The sequence below is a fragment of the Ursus arctos genome, unplaced genomic scaffold, assembly GCF_023065955.2.
Source record: "Ursus arctos isolate Adak ecotype North America unplaced genomic scaffold, UrsArc2.0 scaffold_7, whole genome shotgun sequence".
Lineage (NCBI taxonomy): Eukaryota > Metazoa > Chordata > Mammalia > Carnivora > Ursidae > Ursus > Ursus arctos.
Genome location: NW_026623089.1, coordinates 71,138,291 through 71,159,135, shown reverse-complemented (window position 1 = coordinate 71,159,135; position 20,845 = coordinate 71,138,291). Strand labels below are relative to the sequence as shown.

Sequence of the window (20,845 nt, the reverse complement as noted above, 5' to 3'; positions counted from 1 at the left end):
TGAACATGGATGTACAAATACCTGTTTGAGCCCCTGCTTTCAAGTGTTTGGGGGCATATACTCAGAAGTGGAATTGCTGGGTCATAGGGTGATTCCATGTTTGATTTTTTGAGGACTTGCCACACTGTTCCCCGTGGCAGCCGTACCATTTTACATTCCCGCCAATAGCACACAAGGGCTGCACTTGCCTATGTCCTCGCCAACACTTGTTATTGTGGTTTATTTATATATTTATTTTGATAGTGGCCATTCCACTGGGTGGCAGGTTCATTCCTGTTTCTATGGCTAAGAAACACTGTGGCTCATCACAGTGCGCCGGTGACACAGGAACATTGGAACTTGAGTCTGGCTCACGTATGCGTATTCTGCCTTCTCACTGAACTTATTTGATTAATAGTTTAATTTTGAATACTTACCCACGACAACGGGATACTTCTATTTTTTTTAAAGATTTTTTTTAAAGATTTTATTTGTCAGATAGAACACAAGCAGGGGGAGAGGCAGGCAGAGGGAGAAGCAGACTCCCCGCTGAGCAGGGAGCCTGATGCTGGGCTCGATCCCAGGACCCTGGGGTCATGACCGGAGCTGAAGGCAGACGCTTAACTGACTGAGCCACCCAGGTGCCCCTGGATACTTCTACGTTTGTGACTAAATTTCAGTCCACTACCAAGGGCCAGTTAGTTGATTCCTGACTCAGCAAAGCGTCCAGCCAGCAGAGGCAACGAGTGCCGGAATGTCAAGCGCTTAGACCAGAGCCACTTAAATCTGCAGTGGAGGGCTCGTTAGCAGATGTGGGAGATGCTAGAAGGAAGTCCCCCAGTGAAAGAGTGGCATGCACACATGTGTTTGGCCAGCAAGATGAACAGCCCCCTTGAATGACTGGGGTCAAGGAATCTGGTGAGCCTTGAAATTGGGGAACAGCGGCCTTAGGTCTGGAATCCAGCCCTCTGATGAGTGGCAGATTTCATGTGCTGATTTAACGTAAAGGTTGGCAGGTCCTACTCTCCGTATGTTGCTGTGTTTGCCGCAGAGTGAAACTCTGCGGGAGGTGCTCACTGGGGCATCTGAAATCACGGGGAGCAGGGACTTGCGCTTACAGTAACAGACTGTATAACCGTTGAGCCAGCCTGCTGATGGCATGGTGGAATTCAGCCCGAGGCTCACGTTCCTTGTAATGTGCAACTGGGAAGGGGACAGATTTCCTATTTGCATCTAATCATCAGAGTTTTCCAGAATTTTCCCAAAGAGCCCAACAGTCTTGAATGGCTGAACTGGCTCAGGCCAGTTTGAAGCAGCGGGTAGTGTGTGTGTGTGCGTGCGTGCGTGCGTGAGCAGAGCCCTCTCAGAGCCAGGAAGATGGTGACGGGCACCATGCGGGGATGGGGATCCGTAACCTCTCTGGTGGAAGCATATACCTCCTTAGTCTTTATGTGGCCCTGCTTCAACTTCACAAGCCAACTGAATGTGAGTAAAGCACGGGGATGTCCCAACACGCTGCTGCTGACCCATGACCTCTGGCTAATTCTTCCACTCTTGGTCCCTGAGCAGATCGTAGTGGGAGTGCTTGCTTCACTTCACAAGGCACAACCAGCCATACGTTACATAATCTGTTGCTATCATAGAAAACCCTCCGATGTGCTCGCTCGGCAAGACAGGTGGTCATGTGTGGATTTGCTTTTGTTCTCTAGTTCGTCCTCGTTCTGGCAGATTAGGACCATGGAATGTGAGTATATTCCCAGTCAGGCTCCTTTTTGTTTGGGGTCACTAGAACATGCCTCGGAGTGTTACCGCATGGAGACGTTAGGCTGTTGGTAGGAAATCGCATTAAGCAAATCACGTCATGTGTTATTTCGATCTGGAAAGTGACTTAGAAGAGAATGAGAATGAACCTTTGTAATTCAGTGTGTGTAACGTTGATGTAATGATAGACGACATCCCAAACAAGCCTGGTGTTGGCTAGATGCTGCACAGTGACTCTCCAATGTACTTTGGAGAAGGTTTCCAGATGATTCGCTGAGTTCTGCTGCCTGGCAGAATGACTCCCACGTATTCCTCAGTTGGGAGTCTGTAGACATCGTTTTGGATAACCTCTCTTCAAGTAATTTTGAGTACACACAAGGCACTTAACAAATCAATCATGAGACTCTTCTCAAAGAGTCCGGCCTTGAGAAAAAGGGCAAATACAGATTTGTTGAAAATATGTGAAGAGTAGCCACTCTGAAAAAAATAAAAAAGGAAGCAGTAATTACACAAATAATCCAGGACTTTCCTGCTGGGCTGGAGAACGATCTACGTGCAAGGACATCTCTTCCCAGAGAAGAGAACAATAAACTTGAAGTGGATTTTGTGATATTTTATGAGGGGCAGTTAGCACCAATTCACCGTTTCCACTAAAGGAAGGATTGAAGTCCTAGCCTCAGTTTACAGAAGGATTTAAATTAGACATTGGGAAGAATTTCACTATAAGGACTCTGATCTCTTGGCGGGGAAACTGCTGGAGTCTTGCTCTACAGAAAAGGTGTCACCCTGCTTGGGGAAATATATATATATATACACAAATATATATATATATATATATATATATATACACAAATATATATATATATATATATATATATATATACACAAATATATATATATATATATGTATGTATATACAGAGAGTGAGAGACCTTCATGGAGGTCTAGACCTTCATGTGCCAGGGGAGACCATCCCCTCCCTCATCCCATGGGCCCCCAGGTCCTACTGGCCAGCAGTAGGTAGGGCGTAAGGGATTGATCACCCTTCCAATCACTAAAGTAGCTTTTTTGAAACACACAGCTTCCCTGTCCGCAAACCCCCAGCGGGGACTAGAACTTGGAACGCTTCCCCCGGTGATTTCGCTCTGTCCCTGTGATTGAAAACGGTTGCTCTGGGCTCTTGTGCTTTGGCAGTGGAGTCTGAGCTGTGGAGCCCGGCAGTCTGAACAGGGTGTCCAGACATCTGTGCTGGGAGTGTCCTCTGAGACTTAGGGCACAGAGACCGTGGAAGCTGTACTGATTTTTTTTTTCTCCTGTGTTGTCGGAGCAGCAGCTGGCGGATGGAACTGTGGAGTCCACGCTTGCTAAATATTCCCGTAGCCGCACCCCAGCTCCGACTCATGGAAGAGGCTGCTTTGGGAGAGACTCTGTGCCGTAACCTTCCGGCTGTGCCCAGAGCGGACCTCTTGTGTGAGATCTTGTATCTCGCAAACATTGCAAAGGAACATGCATTGCAATATATTTTTTAAAAGCTGAATACCATTTGGTTTAGGTTTTTTTATGGGTAGAGTTCAAGCTCTGGGGCTGATGTGGCAAAAATGCTTATCTTGTGCAACGTGGTCCAATAGGCCAGCAGGGTATTTGTGTCACCAATGAAGAGACGGGCTAGGCTGGCCATCGGAGGTGGACGCATGAGGCTTTTGTCTTCCAAGTGTGAAAGATTCACGTGAAGGCATTGGAGGAGGGTGAGAAGAGGAGGGGACTTGTATGATCTCAGCCCATCACGAAATGACGTCCCCATGTCTCAGGGTTCTAGAAATGCCAGAAGTAACTGTATACACTCTGAGAATGAGGCTGGCATAGGAAAGACCTTGTGTGATTGTATTTACTTTAACCCATCAGTGGACAGATAATCAGGGTAATGACGAGTTAGCCCGATTTCTTGGCTGGGCCAGCCAGCCTTGCTGTGGTGTTGGCTACAGTGGCCATCTGAGGGCCATGTCCCTAGAATCGGCCAATTCCATCCCCATGGCTGGTTGTATAGGATGAACCCCTAAAAATTATAATAATAGCTATTTTTCTTGAGCATACTAAGCGCTCGTCTGGCTTACCTCCAATTTCTGTAATCCTCAGAAGAACCCCTCAAGATCAGTAGTATTATGCTTCATTTACCAACGGGGAAACTGAGGCTGGGTAGTTAGTAACATGCGCAAGACCACACAAGCTGGTAACTAGAGGAGGCAGGATTTGAACCTAGCTACATCCTGCTCAAGGCGTATATTTTTTTGGCTCGCATTATCCCATGTGATGGCTTTGGTGTTGTCATGAGAGGACATCACCCTACCAGTTCATTTACAGTGTGATGAGTTAATGGCCTTCCTTTTAGTGCATTAAGCTGTAGACAACATTCTGAAATTCACAGTTAGGCTTTAAATTGTTCAGCTTTGCTTTGCACCTGTAAGTGGAGAAAGGTAATATTTTTGAGTAGCACATTTAAATATGCTTGTAGTTTTAGGAGCCGTATTCACAGTCTGGACACTTGTCCACACAGCTTTCTGACGTGTGTGTGCCATTCTGATGTTAGCCAACCCCAGGCTCAGGAACTAACTCCAGGAGAGGCAGGGGAAGCACACGTCTACTCGGGATCGCTCTCCAAAGTTATGCACAGGAAAAAAAAAAAAAACAACTCTTATCAGGGCACCCGGGTTGCTCAGTCAGTTAAATGTCCAACTCCTGGTTTCGGCTCAGCACAGGATCTCAGGGTGGTGAGATTGAGCCTTGCGTCCGGCTCCACACTGAGCACAGAGTCTGCCTGAGATTCTCTCTCCCTCTGCCCCTCCCCCATAAATAAATACATAGAAAAAAAATCTTATTAATGTTACTTTTGGAATATAGAAAAGTTTGTTTTAGAATTGATCCATTTACAGGCCAAAATATGTTTACTGATATTTGAAGTTTTTTTTAAAGGTTTGCATTTTTTTAAAAAAATTCGTTGTAGATATCGATGAATGTTCAGAACAGCCCTCGGTGTGTGGGAGCCATGCGATCTGCAATAATCACCCCGGAACCTTCCGTTGCGAGTGTGTGGAGGGCTACCAATTTTCAGAGGAGGGAACGTGTGTGGGTAAGTTCTGTGGGTAACTTTTCAAAACTTACCCATACGGTGTGTGTTCGCACCTGTGTGAATGAAGGTGCTGCCCCAGGTAATTATCCTGGTTGAGATGGCAGGTGCTGGCTTCTGTTGTTCCGGGAAGCAGTTTACAGAGATGAATCAGACTTCACTCCTTCCCTTCACCTACCTGAGGGTCATACGTCTAAGGAATAAGCAACGTCATTGTAAGCCGCAAGTCGTGGCAAAACTTCTTAGCCTTGTCAAAGGAAGTGAGTTGAAGGTCTTCATTAGGCTAATAATGCTTTAGGTTGGTGATGCTTTGAGGGGTGGTGCTTGTAGGCCAACCACAAAGAGCCAGATTGTTTAGATTTTTCCACTTTTTTCTCACTGCCGCACTTTGACCTGTGGGTTCCAAGAATTTTAAGTTCAAAGATTCTTGCAGATTTCCGGGTCTGGAGGGCAGCATGCTGAATGGGCCATCTGAGCTCAGCATTTCTTTTCAATTTTAAAACAGATTCTTCTTTTATGGCGTCAGTGAGCCACCTCCTTGCCCCTTCCTTGCTATTCACTGAAGCCTAGCGTGCTCAGATGAGGCTGCCGAGGTCCCAGGGTGAGGTGATGGCTTGAGGGCGGAAGGGAACAGGCAGTTCTCATATTTTGAATGTGACCCAAACATCTGTGGATTTAGAGAAGCCAGTCCCCTTTGCACAGAGTGCAGATTTCAGCTCTGCTAAGGTTACTTCTTTTTCTTTTTCAATAGAGCACAACCATTTCTGTGTATCTGGCCTGACTTCCTTCCCCGCTTTTTTGAGATGAAGGCAATTCAGACGTTTATTTTTCATGACAGCACCATTTACATTACATCCGGACTCAGACCTGGGGGGTGGGGGGTGCAGTCCTGGGGTAGATGGCTGTGAGGCGTGACGTCCTGGGTTTCTGTGGCCAACCATCCCAGACGTGCACGCTCACTGGAGGTGGGGGGTGCAAACGTCTACTCCGAGGCATTGGATTTTGGGGAAGACACTTCATGTGTCTGGACCTCAGTTCCTCGGACTGGATCATGGGTTCACTGTGTCCCCCAGAGCCCTTGGAGATCCCTCGGGAGCTGCTGGTGAGGGTCCATGGAAGCCTGGCCATATTTGTCCTCTGCCCTGACCTCCAGCCGTTCATTTCTCTATACATCGAATTCTGAGTGAGATTTTGTTTGAATGGTGGATCCCCCTGCTCAGAAACAAATGTGAAGACCACTTGAAGATATGCCACTGGGTCCGGGCCTTGTGAGGTTTCTTGATTCTCCCACTGCCTGTAGGCCTCACGCAGCTCCATCCCGCTTGGCTCTCAACCCCTATTACTCAGCTCTTTTGAGACTCGCTGGTGGAGAGGTGGCTCATGGGGTAAAAAACCAAGTCTGCCTGAACGCATTCAAACACATCACTCTGGCTCGTCACCATCTAATGGGCAGTTTCACCTCTGCCAGAATTCCTCGTGACAGCTCTGTCCTGCGTGGGCAGCCTGGGTTGGAAAGGGTTTCCTCCAGGTCGCAGCAGGGAAGGGAGAGAAGAGAACTGGGACCGTTTAGGAGGCCCGTGCTGTGCCTTGCCAACTGTGAAGGGCTGGGGCTCGTGCAGTGGATGTGGGCTGGCCAGGGGTAATGATCTTTCTGTGAGGATCGGTATCCCGCGTGGGAGGGGCTGCCTTGTGGACTTGCGTTTTCGGCATTTCCTGTAAACCCGAGACCTTTCTTTTTTCCACCGTTGACTGTAAAGTTAATTAGAATGTGCAGAGTATGTTCACACAACGGAAACAGCTCATGAATCATCTTTATGTGAAGACATAGACGACCCCCCTCTGCATGGCCACAGCCCTGTGATACGTGGCTCTGTGTGTGGAACATGGGGAAATTTGAGGTTCCGTTAACCCCTCACGTGGGTGTCTTTGTGCAGTGCACAACACCATGTACCTGCCCGTCCCTCAAGGCAGGAAGAGGGCCTTAGGTTTGGCCTCACTTCACCCAGTGTTCTCCCTTCCCTGCCTGTCATACTGTTAGGAGAAATTATTGTAAATCATTCACTTTTGTGACCTTATTTTCAGAACTTAAACTAGGGAAACCACCGTCCTTAGAGCTCTTTATACGCTATATACATTTCTCTCCTTTTACATGTGACTTCTTTCCCTCACTTGTCTTTCCCTCTTGGCGTCTCCCTCCTTCTCCCCCGTCACCTCATTTCCAGCCCCAGCCAGCCTGTGGGTGTCTCTGGGGGACAACTGCCAGGTGGGCGGCAGCAGCTCAGAAGGCCAGGCCGCTCTGTTCCTTCCCGTTCAGGGCACCGTCCTTTTCCAAGCTTCTTTTCAGAAAAGGAGGCGCTAGAAACGCACAACCCCAACTTACAGTCTACTTGGAATTCTAGTTAATTTTTATTTCTCATTTGAGCCTGGTTTTCTGTCCTTTCCAGAAAACCCCCCTCCTCCCAGCATATAGCTGCCCATTAGTGGATTGGGTGGGATCAGAGTTGTAGAGAAATTTCCAGCTCGGCAAGGTCGGGAGCCTTTGAGGAAAGCACAGCGGGGCGCCCCGATGTCCCCTCTGGTGGCTTAGGTTTTCGGGGCAGCCACTGTGCTCCGTGACTGTCCTGACCCCTCTCTGAATGAACATTGTCTGCGAGACCATCTAGAAACTCCGTTTGAGTGAGAACTGAGGCACACTGTCAGGGCTGTGGGCTGTGTGCTCGCCGTCAAGAACCGTAGAAGATACTTTTCCTCTTAACTGACGTGAAACCTCACTAAAAAATGCGTCATTTATTTAGAAAAAAATGTTTTTAAAGATTTTATTCATTTATTTGACTGAGAGACAGCCAGCAAGAGAGGGAACACAAGCAGGGGGAGTGGGAGAGGAAGAAGCAGGCTCCCAGCAGAGCAGGCAGCCTGATGCGGGGCTTGATCCCAGGACTCTGGGATCATGCCCTGAGCCAAAGGCAGATGCTTAACGACTGAGCCACCTAGCCACCCCCATTTATTTTAAAAATTAAACAGGCCGTTTGGAATGGTAAAGCTGGCTTTAAAATTTCTTTAAGAAGCAGATTGCTTTGGCATGGAAAAGTGGTCTTCCATAAAAAAAACCGTGATGTAAAAAATTCAGTTATAAATTGCCTTTTTTTAGAAATGATTTGAAGATTATAGAAACGCATGCATAATGACAATGGCTGGGAGGGAACGTTGAGAACTATATGTGCTTGCCCTGTACGGAGGGTCTCCTCTGTTAATTAGGTTGAAGCAAAACGAGGCTGTGAGCAAATGTCACTTATAAAATGACCACCTATGAGCTAAAATGACATAAGTATGTGTTGGAAGAGATAGAGAAAAGAAAGCAGAGTGAGACTTGTTTCCTGGTGGTTTTGTCTGCGTGTACTTTCCCTACCTTTGAGGGACCGTAATTTGTTTTAAGTCTAAGCTGAAGGAGTTGGGGGTGGAGGAAGTGGACCCTAGAGAAAAGAAGAGCACTAGAGACGAGGGGATGGGAGAGAAGACAGGAGGGTCCAAGGAAGCAGAGTGTGTTCTTGGACTTGTTAGGTGTCATCTGGGTGACTGTTTTCCAGACAGAAACTTGGACCCTTGAAGAGGATCCTTTCCTTGACCTGTTCCCTGACAGTGCTTAGAGCTCTCTCTCTCTCTCTCTCTCTCTCTCTCTCAAAGACAAGAAAAACTGGAATCAATCTTGGGAAGATTCAGTGAGGAGGAGAAGGAGGAGAAGCCCTCTGTCCTTGGGATAATCCAGACACCAAGGGCCTCCTTGGAGGGAAGGAAGGGTTCTGTTCTGACATTTTAGGGGACAGGATTCTGACCTGGGTCTTAGAGCTTTAAAACCAGAAGCTCTCACTGCCCCGGAGATATTTCTTTCTCCTTCCTTCCGGGAAAATGGGTGACTTTGCCTTCAGCATTCGTAGTCAGTGCTCTACCTGCCCGGTGCGCCAAGGGTCAAGACACCGTGTGGAAGTCTTAGATCCTTGGCTCCAAATGCTCCAGCAGAGTGGCCACAGGAAGTGTGTACACACACCTACACGTGGCTCACCTCTGCGTCTAGGCGAAAGGAAAGTTGGGTTTAGGGGACCTGGTGTGGAGAGCGGCCTGAGACAGAGCCCTGGGGTGAAGCTGAGGTTGCGTACCAGACACCAGCCCTGGTGTCCATCTATGAAGACTGATCAGAGGCAGGTGGTAGAAACAGGAAGTCCAGGGGTATCAACCCAGTGGGGAGCAGAGGAGGAAGCCTGACAGGATGTCTGGAGGTCTGGGATCTAGGCACGTTCCCCTCAGTGGACTAACCCACTGATGTAGAGGGAACTGCTTAGAAGGGCACCGGGACCGCTCGGGGGCCTCTTTCCAACATTGTGTGTCAACCTTTTGTTTGCAGCTGTTGTGGACCAGCGCCCCATCAACTACTGCATGACTGGCCTCCATGACTGTGACATACCCCAGCGGGCTCAGTGTCTCTACACGGGAGGGTCCTCTTACACCTGTTCCTGTCTGCCAGGCTTCTCTGGGGATGGCCGAGCCTGCCAAGGTGCGTGGTTGCTCTGATTTTTCTCTCTGTGGAACCTGAAAAAAAAATCCCATCTGCCAATTACCAACTCATGTGGAAATTCAGAGAATTATTCTTTCAACTCTGTTGGATAAATGGGCTGCATTTTGTCTCTCTGCAGTAGTGTGAACCCTGCGTTTTTCTTTGCGGGCTGCTCTCATTGGGGAAGACGATTAGCCTCCCCCCTACTATTTTGTTCTCCGTGACTTGCTCACTTAGGCCACAATTAGACTCCTGCTGTCTGCTAGGAACTGAGGAGATTTTCTTTCATGAAAAGGCAAACAACTCTTGGATACGTGGGGCTTGAGGTCCAGCTTTTTGTTTAGTAAGATATATATAGTCATTCCCTTGGCCTGCTCTCACCTTCTGCTCCAACACAAGCCAAGTGCCCTTAGGAATAAATGACTACAGTCAAAGAATAAATGATTGCACCGAATTCTTTTAGACCTGAGGTCAGTCCATTGTTGGCTGCCAAGCTGTTCTTAAAGATGATTTTAGGTAAGAGAACTGTGAAAAAAGTACCCCCACCCCTTGATTTGCAAAATTGCTTAACATTACAGCCTACAGTATTCCTGAAAAGTCCAAGCTTCTCTAAGATTATAATTTCTGAGATATTTTCTTTGCGTTTTTGAACATGTGAATTTTCTCTTGTCTTTGAGGTTTTTCTGTCAGCCGTTAATAATGTCTCCAAACTCTCCAACATTTTTGAAGCTCTCATTTGTGATGAGAAAGGCTCGTTTTATAATGCAAAAGAATCTTCTCTTTTTTCCTTTTGCATGCTTGATTTTCCATGAAAACTCTATCATCAAAGTGAAACACATTTATAAAGACACTAGATAGAAATTGGAGAGTTCGTGTTCTGATGAGTCATGTTTAGTAAATTTTAAATCGCTGTTCCCAGATCAGAAACAAAGTCCCCCAGGGTTGAGCAAGTGGTTTAAATTATTGTGTAAACTATGAATTCCAGAAGAAATTTCATTGTCCCCTGGGCTTGGTGACTGTTTTGCAGACGTGGATGAATGCCAGTCAAGCCGATGTCACCCTGATGCCTTCTGCTACAACACTCCAGGCTCCTTCACGTGCCAGTGCAAACCTGGTTATCACGGAGACGGCTTTCACTGCGTGCCTGGAGGTAAGGTGTCAGAGACGTTTGGAGCTGGTAGGCCATTGCCGTATTCGTGAGTACTGAGTACATTCCCCCGGGAGAGGAGCTGAGGTGGGGAGGTTGGAGTCTCTATGGAGAGTCTCCGGCGTTGTTAAGGTTGGAGATCAGAGCACAGCTGCAGTGTACAACCATGCAGGTTGTGCACTGCCCAACTCTAGGGGGTGCCACACAGACCATAACTGTACAGGCAACCTCGAGTCTGAGCATCCTTGTAACTTGAGCAAGCAGTTCAGGGTAAGAACTGCTCTGTATTAGTCAGGGTTCTCCAAAGAAACAGAGCTAATAGGATATGTATGTGTGCACGCACATGTGTGTGTGTTTGTTTGTTTATAAAGAGATTATAAGGAATTGGTTTCACAATTGTAAAGACTTGCAAGTCCCAAGATCTACAATTAGCAAACTGGAGACCCAGGACAGCCAATATTTCCATTTGAGTCTGAAGGCAGAGAAAAGCTGGTGTCCCAGGTTCGTAGGTCTTTGGGAAGGAAGGATTCTCTCCTACTCAGGGAAGGGCCAGCGTTTTTGTTCTCTTCTATAGCCTTCCACTGATTGGATGAAGTCTATCTGCTTTACTCAGTCTATGAAGGTAAGGGTTAATCTCATCCAAAACATCCTCACAGAAACCCCTAGAATGTTTGACCAAATATCTGGAATATCCCCACCCTGTGGCCCAGTCAAGTTCACAGGTTAAAATTAAGCCATCCCGGCTTCCTGGGAGTCATGGGGTAGGGGTGGGGAGCAGGGGTGAAAGGCCACCACTGGGTGAAAATGCAGGCTGAGGATTCTACAGAATTGTCCGTATTACCTACTATATCTGGAAGTGCGGTTTCTGAAGTTACCTGCTGACCCGAGGCTTGCGTGGTGTCTCATTAGACCACAAGGATAATGATAGTCCTAGGTCCATATCTGGAATCAATCTGGGTACTTAGGAGGCACTCAGCATGTGCTGTTGAATGAAGAAGTGTAATTGGCTGCCATTTGTGTCGAACCTACTATGTGCTAGTTGCTTCACCCATCCTATTTCACGTAATGTTCATAATCATCTTTTTTTAAGAGAGAGAGCACGAATAGGGGTGGGTGTGGGGGGGGAGGGGCAAAGGAGAGAGAGAATCCCAAGCAGACTCCACACCCAGCTGGAGCCCGACGAGGTCTCAATCTCATGACCCTGAGATCACGACGGATCCGAAATTGAGAATCAGATGCTTACCCGCCTGAGCCACCCAGGCGCCCCAGTCGTGTTCATTTTAAAAAGACAACTATGGGAGCGCCTGGGTGACTCAGTCGGTTAAGCATCTGCCTTCGGTTCAGGTTGGGATCCTGGGGTCCTGGGATCAAGTCCTGCATCGGGCTCCCTGCTCAGAGGGGAGTCTGCTTCTCCCTCCCCCTCTGTTGCTTTCTCTCTATCTTGTTGCAAATAAATAAATAAAATCTAAAAAAAAGAAAGAAAATGAACACGATTGCAATCTCCATTTACACAAAGGATGATGACGCTTAAAAAGATAAAGCCGTAATCAAGGTCCCACTGGTAGTTAAGTGCTGGAACAGAGACCCAAACCCAGGTCTGTCAGATGGACTCCAGCCTGGATTCGGTCCCCTAAGTCACATGATATTCCATCATGAGATTAAGAATATACCTGACACCTCAGACTGGAGTCATGTGATTACTTATTTGTAATTACTGCTGCTGTTATTGGCCAGATATATTTATGCTACTCTCAGTATGTCCTATATATACACAATCGTATAAGGTTTCAACAAAATATCCATTTTACCATCACCTTTTTAAGCAATGAGTAAGTATTCCAATGTTAGCCCGTGAGTGTAGGGCGCTTATGCATTTTATTCCTATGTCCCCAGTATCCAGAGGAGTACGTGGCCCAGGAGGATGCTCACCGATTTGTAGTTGTTGAAAAACAAATGAATGCACCAGTTTCCATGCCTACCAGCAGTAGATAAAAGTATTTATTTTTCCACACTCTCCACAGGGCCAGGTGTGACCAGTTTTTAGGATAGTTGCCCATCCAAAAGGAGAAAAATAATCGATTAAAGTTAAAATTTGGATATATAATACCGCACATTTCTGGTCTACATTGTTTTCTTCTGATGAGAACAAGGATCTGCATACTACCACTTGCACGACAAATCTGGCCCAGCTCCTGTCTTTGTAAATAAAGTTTTATTGGAAAACAGCCATGGTTGTTAGTTTATGTATAGTCTGTGGCTTCTTTAATTTTACAAAGGCTGAGTTCAGCAGTTGTGGTAGAGACTATAAAGTATGCGAAGCCTGAAATATTTACCACCTGGCCCTTGACGGGAAATGTTTCCCAACCCCCAGCCAGGATGAACTGAGGCAGGGCCAAGCTTCTTGTTCCTGAAGTTGTGGGTAAAAACTGTCACGCTGCCCATAAATTCTGATAGGCCGGTTACATAGAGAAGAGTTCGTGATAATCTCAGTCAAGACGTTCCAGCAGCTGCTAAAAATGACTAACATTCGTCGTTTCCTTAGGCTTGCTTCGTATCGCCAGTTCAAAAAGAAGCAGATGTTTCATTTTTTGGTTTTTGGTATTTGTTTTTCACCTCACTCCTTGCCCCTTCTCTAAGGCTCTGTTAACTAAACAGAAACAAACTCAGCCCTGCAGGCTGGGATATGAAGACAGGACAAGGAGAAAACCAGTAAGAGCTAGCTGCTAGGAGTGTTTATGTATTCAATCCTGTTCTTTTAAAAAATTCAACATCTAGTTATATTGTCAAGAGAGAATGTGCGCTAGAAATATATGTGAATGTTTATCGAGTATTGTTGGTAACAAAAAAAAAAATCTAAACGATTATCAGCAGGAGGAATGGACTAGTGAGTTTTGGTACATTTCATACAATGAAATAATAAACAGCAGTTAAAATGAATGAGCTAGGATTGATGGATAAATCTCAAAAACATGTTATGCAGGAAAAAAGTAGAGAAGAACGTATACACTATGATCCCTTTTATGTAAAATGGAACGCTGTATGAAAATAAACCTACATGTGTATACATATGTAAGAAAGCTACAAAATGCATATATAGGGATGAAAAACAAAAACTTAGAGCTCACGGTTACCTGCACGGTGGGAGAGAGGCAGTTGGGATCAAGGAGGGCTGCACAGGGGCCGCCTTCCTATTTCTAATTATTTTTTTTTCAGGTGGAATATGAACACAGAGCTTTTCATCATATTTTTCTAAATTTTGTCTAACTAAAATATTTTATGAAATATTAACAGAAAAATAACATGTAGTGTCATCTGGACTCCTACTGCCCAACAGTGAGGTGCAGGGAATCAGACAGTCAGCACGTAATTTGGTTCCTAGTGTGTAAAGTGGGGACGAGTTTTTAAAAAATCAAACTACACTGTCTTTGAGGGTGAGTCAAGTCAGTTACGGTCACTGCTACTGCAGTGTCACCCGATGACAGGCAAGACAAGAAATTCGATTTGTTCCCCCCACGCCTCTGCACTCTTGCCCACAACCCATGTGTGGATTGTGAAATCGGTTCAGTAGACTATTATCTTTTCTTTTCAATGGACTAGAACAGAAAACAATAATCAGGAAAACATCCGAGTATGTAGAGTGTACATAGTAGGAAAACATATCGTTTCATGAAATGACGCTAGTCTCTGTGCGTGGGTGAGGGTGTGCGCACGCACATAACTGCCTGTATGTGTTGAGTTGCTGAGTGAAATGTATTCCTCTGGGTCATGGCCAGAAAGGTTGAAGGCCACCATATTTCAGTTGACTCTTGAACAACACGGGGGTTAGAGGCACTGACTCCCCCGCCACACACACGGTTGAAAAATCTGTGTATAACTTTGGACTGCCCAAAAACTTAACTACTAATAGCTGACTGTTGACCAGAAGCCTTACTGATAACATAAACAGTCGATGAACCCATAGTCTGTATGTTACATATGTATTATATACTGTATCCTAACAATAAAGTGAGTTAGAGGAAAGAAAATGCTGTTAAGAAAACCATAAGGAAGAGAAGATACATTTACATACTGTTTGGTAAAAAATCCACAGTTCAGGGGCGTCTGGGAGACTCAGTTAAGCGTCCGACTCTTGGTTTCAGCTCAGGTCATGATCTCAGGGTGGAGGGATAGATCCCAGCATCGATCTCCATGCTCAGCTTGGGGTCTGCTTGAGATTCTCCCTCTCCCTCTCTCTTTCTCTCTAAAATGAATAAATCTTAAAAAAAAAAATCCACAATTCAGACCTGTGTTGTTCAAGGGTTAATCGTAGTTATCTATTGTACTGTAATAAAGGATCCCCAAAGTTAGCAGCTTAAAACATAAATATTATCACACAGTTCTGAGGGTCAGGAATTCAGAAGCAGCTTAGCTGGGTGGTCTTGGTTCAGGGTCTCTCATTAGGTTGTTGTCAACGTATTAGCTGGCGCTACAGTCTTTTCTGAGGTTCATCAGGAACTGAGGGATCAACGTGGTGGCTGGCAGGCCTCTGTTCCTCAGGGGTTGTTGGACTGAAGACTTCAGGTCCTCACAGCCTGGGTCTCTTCACACGGTTGCCTCAGTGACCTTCAAGACCTGGCAGCTGGCTCGCTCCAGAGCAAGTGATGAGAGAGAGAGAGAGAGAGCACATCCAAGATGGAAGCCACGGTCTTTTGTAACCTTATCTGGAAAGTGACCAGCTGTCACTTCTGGTGATACTATTAATCACAGGCCAACCCTCTGACAGTGTGAAAGGCAATTGCCTAAATGTGAGAATGTCAGGAGGCAGGAGATTGGGGCCATCTTGGCAGCTGGCTACCACCTCCACCGACTTTGTCTGGGGGAATATAATTGTCTAGAGGTTTGGAAAGTAGGAGAGCGGATTATTAGCGGATCAAAGAGGCATATACAAAGTCCTGGCTAGAGTTGTAAAGCCTGGTCCTTAAGGGCAAATACCAAGCCTACGGATGTTTGATCACATCTCTTCACACTTGGCACCAGTCACACTTACCAGCATGTTTCACCAAAAGACACACCACACATCTTTCAGAAGTTCAAAGGGCAGGGCTGCAAGGAAAGATGAAAGCATTTAGGATAATACAACTTAAAGAAAAGAAAACTGAGGAACAATTTAATGGACACTTTTTGTTTGTCGTATGTCTTGTCGTTTGTGTTTCATGTGCACTTTGCTTCAAACAAACCCAATGTTAGAAAACTTGAATTTCCCAGTTAGAGCTCGACGGGGGCTTAAGAAATTCTATAATTCATCTCCTTTGGTTTTATAAACAAAGAACATGAGACCTGAATAATTGTTTGGTTTACAAAAAGGTTCCTTGAGGGGCGCCTGGGTGGCTGTCTTTAAGCGTCTGCCTTCGGCTCAGGGCGTGATCCCGGAGTTCTGGGATCGAGCCCCACATCAGGCTCCTCTGCTGGGAGCCTGCTTCTTCCTCTCCCACTCCCCCTGCTTGTGTTCCCTCTCTCGCTGGCTGTCTCTCTCTCTCTCTGTCAAATAAATAAATCTTTAAAAAAACAAAACAAAACAAAAAAGGTTCCTTGAACTCCTTATATAAGAGATTTCTATGGCAGTTTTTCTCAAAATTGAGTAAGACCCTTTTAAAAAAAAACATTCTTACGGTCTCTACTGTTAGATTATTTTTATTATAGGTAAATCTAGGTGTGTGGAAGAGCCCCTAGGAGCAGCTGGCCCCCTGGTGGGAGATGCAGCAAGAAGCTGAATAAGTAAGGTCTCCCCAGACGAGCTCCTCCACCCCACTGAGTATATCAGAGGCTACAATAGTTATTTATTTGAATTAACACAGAGAAAGAAATTTAATCAGGCAAGGAAATGAAACGCAAGTCAAGAGATTTAAAAGGTGCTTTTTTCAGATTTCTCTATTTGATTTTTCTCTCATTTTCTTTGTCCCCAATCTTGAGAAAGTCACCCAGACTTCTTGCTCTTCGCTGGAAAAATATCAGGTCTTGACTGCTTCCTCAGGCTGGATGAATAAAAGAAATCCTGCCCAAGTTGTCATTTTATCAGCCAGAAACAGGGCCAGGAAATGTGTGTCCCCTCCCCATCCCGCCTGCAATGGAAAATTCCCCATGGAAGGGTGAGACCCTCAGCAGGGGGCTTCCACTGGAGATACTCCTGCTGCCTGCTGGCCAGGCTGGGAAGCCATCCCAAGAAACTCAGTGACATCACAGCTTTCCATAAACACACTTGAAATTCCATTTCCTGAGTCACAATTGGTAGTTTTCTCCTCCTCTTTATAAGTTCAAGATACACTCTGAAAAGTTCCACTATAAATTCGGGATCACTTGAGATTTTGTATGTTAGCCAAACACCACGTCAACACAAAACTGTCAGCCACATAAAATGGGGCTACCCCTACTTCCTTAAACGTTTGGTGTTGTTGATAGCACACACAACACCGTCTACAGATGTCAGTGGAAGGAAACCGAGTCTAAGGGCCACAGATAATTTCAGTGAGTGCATTAAGCTCACTTGTATATATCACTGTTGACATAACACGTCCAGTATGCATGAGCCGTTCTGGGCACTGGACTCATGGGTGCAGAGGGGCAGGGACTGGGCCAGGAATCCAAAGACCCAGGTTCTAGCTTGAGCTGAGCCACCTCCTAGTGGTGTGGCCTGGGAGCCCCTTCACCAATCTGAGCCTTGAGACTCTCATTTGGTATAAAAAATGGAGTTGCCTGGTGCATACGATTCTGGTAGAGAATTAAATGCAACACGTGTGAATGGAGACAGTTGATATGGGAACTTGAAAATCCTGTGCCCGTGCAAGATATTGAGGAAGTAAACAACTTCTACTTCCAAGAGCCAACAAAACCCAACATCTTCAAGCAGGTGGCTTATTTGTGTCTTCGTACACAAATTTATTTGGCTCTTTCTACATCAAAGATGTTTGTTTGTTTGTTTGTTTTTTAATATTAGCCCATAAGACAAAGCGAAAGCATACCCACTTTTCCCTTGCCAGGTTCAACGCACATATTCCTGGCCCGCTCACTGCTTCTGACCACGGGAGCAACTACACAAAGCAGGCTAGCGTGAGAACTGGCAGCGTAGACAGAAGGTACCTTAAATACTTACTGGCAACACGCACACTGAATGTCACTGTGGAGGCCATGTGTAGATATAATCACAAGTAAACATTTGAGTGTGGAATTTCAAATTCCATCTGTATACGCATTGTCTCGTCATATTTCACTTACTCCTCACAATAATACGTGAGGTTAGTTACTGCCGCCATTGCTGTCCGACAGTGAGGGGTGCGGCCTATTCAGCATTGCTGACGTGCCCAGGATAACACCAACAGTGGTGGAACCGAGAGTTAAAAACACTTTCAGACACAAAGTTCTGTGAAACAGATTATTACGTATTACATTACAATATATGTTAGTATATATTAACGTTACGATATATATTAATACGTTAATGTATTAGTTAACACATATTAATATGTGAATTAGCATATTTATATAAAATATCTCCATAACATAACTAGTAATGCCCTAGGGCAGGCATTGATAACTACAGTCCCCACAGGTTTAATCTGGCCCACTGTTTTTGTAAATAAAGTTTTATTGGAACTCATTCATTTATGTATTAAATGCGGTTGTTTCCATGACACAACTGCAGAGTTGTGGCCGCACTCCAGCCGGTGTGGAGCCAGCTATAGCTCTGCGTACTGGGGAATCGTTGATTCCAGGCCATTCCCCACAGATAGAGAAGTATTTCCTTACCTGGGGATCTGAGTTACACGGTTAAGAGGCCATGTTTCATGCCAAACACAAGCTCATCGTAAAAAGGAAACAAATGTCGGAAAATGTGCTCTGGGGTGTTTAGTCTCCCAAATCTTTGACCTCGACTCAATGTGGATAATCAGGAAGCTCGAGATGATACAAAGGACAAATTTCAGAGAAACAAAGTTTCTTAAAACAGATTTCAGTTTGTTTTAAGATGCCCATCAAGTGATGAATGGATAAACAAAATGTGGTCTAGCCATCCCATGGAATACTAGTCAGCCATAAAAAGGAGTGACGTCCTGATGGATCCTACACCGTGACTGAACCCCGAAAACCTGCCGACTGAGAGCAGCCAGACACAACAGGTCACATGTCGTATGCATGACACGTATGTGTCACATTTATAGAAAATGTCCGGGAGAGGCAATCCATGGAGACAGAACGCAGGTAGCTGGCTGCTGGCTGCCAGGGGCTGGGAGGAGGCGAAGTGGAGAGCAAACTGCTTTTAGGTGTCAGCTTTCCTTTGGAGCGAGGACAGTGAATCAGAATTCCACAGAGGTGGTGGTTGTATCATATCGTGATTAGACTAAATGCCACTGAAGTGTTCACTTTGAAGTAACTAATTTTCTGTTGTGTCAGTTTTGCCTCAGTGTTTATAAACTGAAAAAAAAATCACTTAGAAAAGAAAACATAATCTTCTTGACTGTTACATCCATTAAATAATACGATATTTTAAATTTTAGAAAATGAACAACATAACACCCAGCGATGAGCTTTCACGGGTCTGCGTCTGGCGTGGGTCTCCCGCAGCCACGGCCAGTGGATGCCGCCCGGTGACCCAGCTGACTGCCTCCTCTGTGCTTATCTCTGTCGTAGAAATGGAGAAAACCCGATGCCAGCTGGAGAGAGAACACATCCTTGGGGCAGCGGGGCTGACGGACCCACAGCGGCACGGCCTGTTTGTTCCTGAGTGTGACGAGCACGGGCACTACGTGCCCACCCAGTGCCACGGCAGCATGGGCCAGTGCTGGTGCGTGGATCGCGACGGCCGTGAGCTGGAGGGCACCAGGACCAGGCCCGGGATGAGGCCCCCCTGTAAGTCGGAGAGCAGTGCGGCGCTGGGCTTGGGTCTGAGAAGGGCCTCGGGGACCAGAGTCCCGCTGCCCGTGAGCATCCCTGGGGGCCTTGCCCAGGACACAGGTGACACGTTCTGTCTGCCCTGAATCCTGCACCTCTCCACTAGCCCGGACCCATTCCCTCCTTCCTGTCTGCCCTCTGCACCCCTCTTCTCTGTCTCCCTCATCATGCCCCCCACTCCATCCATCTCTCTGTCCCCCCACCCTTTCCTCATACCTGTTCTCTTCCTCTCTGTGCACACCTGTGTGTACAAATGCCGGTGGGACCGGCTGCAGGCATACTGCGTTGGTAGCAGGGGGTATGTGTACTGTGGGTCCCCCAGGGCACACTCCCTACTGTGGCCGCCTGGCCTCCCAACAGCTGCGGGCTGGGATGTGCAGGCTTGGAAGAGGCCAACCGAAGGCCTTCCCTGGGAGGTGCGGGGCCGGGAGTGGGGGGAGCATGAGGCCGGCCGTCTGTGCTGCTCGGGACCCAGTCTGCCTCCACCTCCGCTTCCTCAGTCCCCAGAACCTCGCAGGACAGACGAACAAGTGCAGGGCAGGGCGAGGAGCTCCGTGAGAGAGGAGGGGCCCCAGAGACCCAGAGGCTGACGGCGGCAGTGGGCTAACTGTGGCAGAGCAGTATGTTACCGAGCAGAGGCAAAGGTAGCAGCTCCGGGGAGGCTGGCGTTGAGGAGGCCGATTGTGTCAGCAGGTGCAGGCTGAGAGGTCGGAGAGAGGAAGGGGCACCAAGGGAAGGGTGGCGCGTGCCCAGCAGGGGATCTGGGGTTGATCCTGAGGGCAGCCGGGAGCCCAGGGAGGGTCTTGAGCAGGCATCAATGTGACCAGGTTCGGGTTTTAGAAGTACCGCTGGCTGATGGGTAGAAACGGAGCTGGAGTGACAGGCCCCAGCAGGTGCCTAACAGGCGAGGGAACTACCAGCTTTGCTGGCAGTGAGTTTGGAGAGGAGGGCTGGATTCCGGACATAGTAAAGAAGTCAGCCAGCCTGGTTTGTGTCACAGACTGGGTACAATGGGCAAGACAGGCAGGCAGGAGAAAGAAGTGGAAATGGCCCCAGCGAGGACCAGGTCCAGCTCTCTCTCTTCAGAGAGCCGGAGACAGAGCCCCAGAAGAGCCATGACTTGTCCATTCCGGGCCCCCTCCCCCTGCAACGCCGGCTGCCTGTCCGTTCTCAGAACATTTGCTCGTCGGGGGAGCCAGAGAGTGGTGCCAGGCATCAGGGTCGGAGTTCAGGAGGCTAGGCTGAACCTGGGGGAGAATGAGCCCCTAACCATCCTTCTGTTCCTGAAGGGGCAGGAGGGGCATGTGCCCACTCGTCGGGTTGGGTCTGTGAGTCACCCGCCCCGTGGGACAGGGCGTGTAGGGCAGGTTTG

The 20,845-nt window shown here is 47.0% G+C and overlaps 1 protein-coding gene across 1 annotated transcript in view; it reads left to right on the top strand.

Moving 5' to 3' along the window:
* NID1 (nidogen 1) overlaps positions 1-20,845 on the top strand; it is an 84,552-nt gene that overhangs the window by 48,642 nt on the left and 15,065 nt on the right. Inside the window, exons 10-13 of the mRNA XM_026504127.4 lie at positions 4,739-4,864; positions 9,258-9,407; positions 10,435-10,557; positions 19,213-19,431. Of these exons, the coding sequence (XP_026359912.1) occupies positions 4,739-4,864; positions 9,258-9,407; positions 10,435-10,557; positions 19,213-19,431 (618 nt within the window). The remainder of the gene's footprint in view (positions 1-4,738; positions 4,865-9,257; positions 9,408-10,434; positions 10,558-19,212; positions 19,432-20,845) is intronic.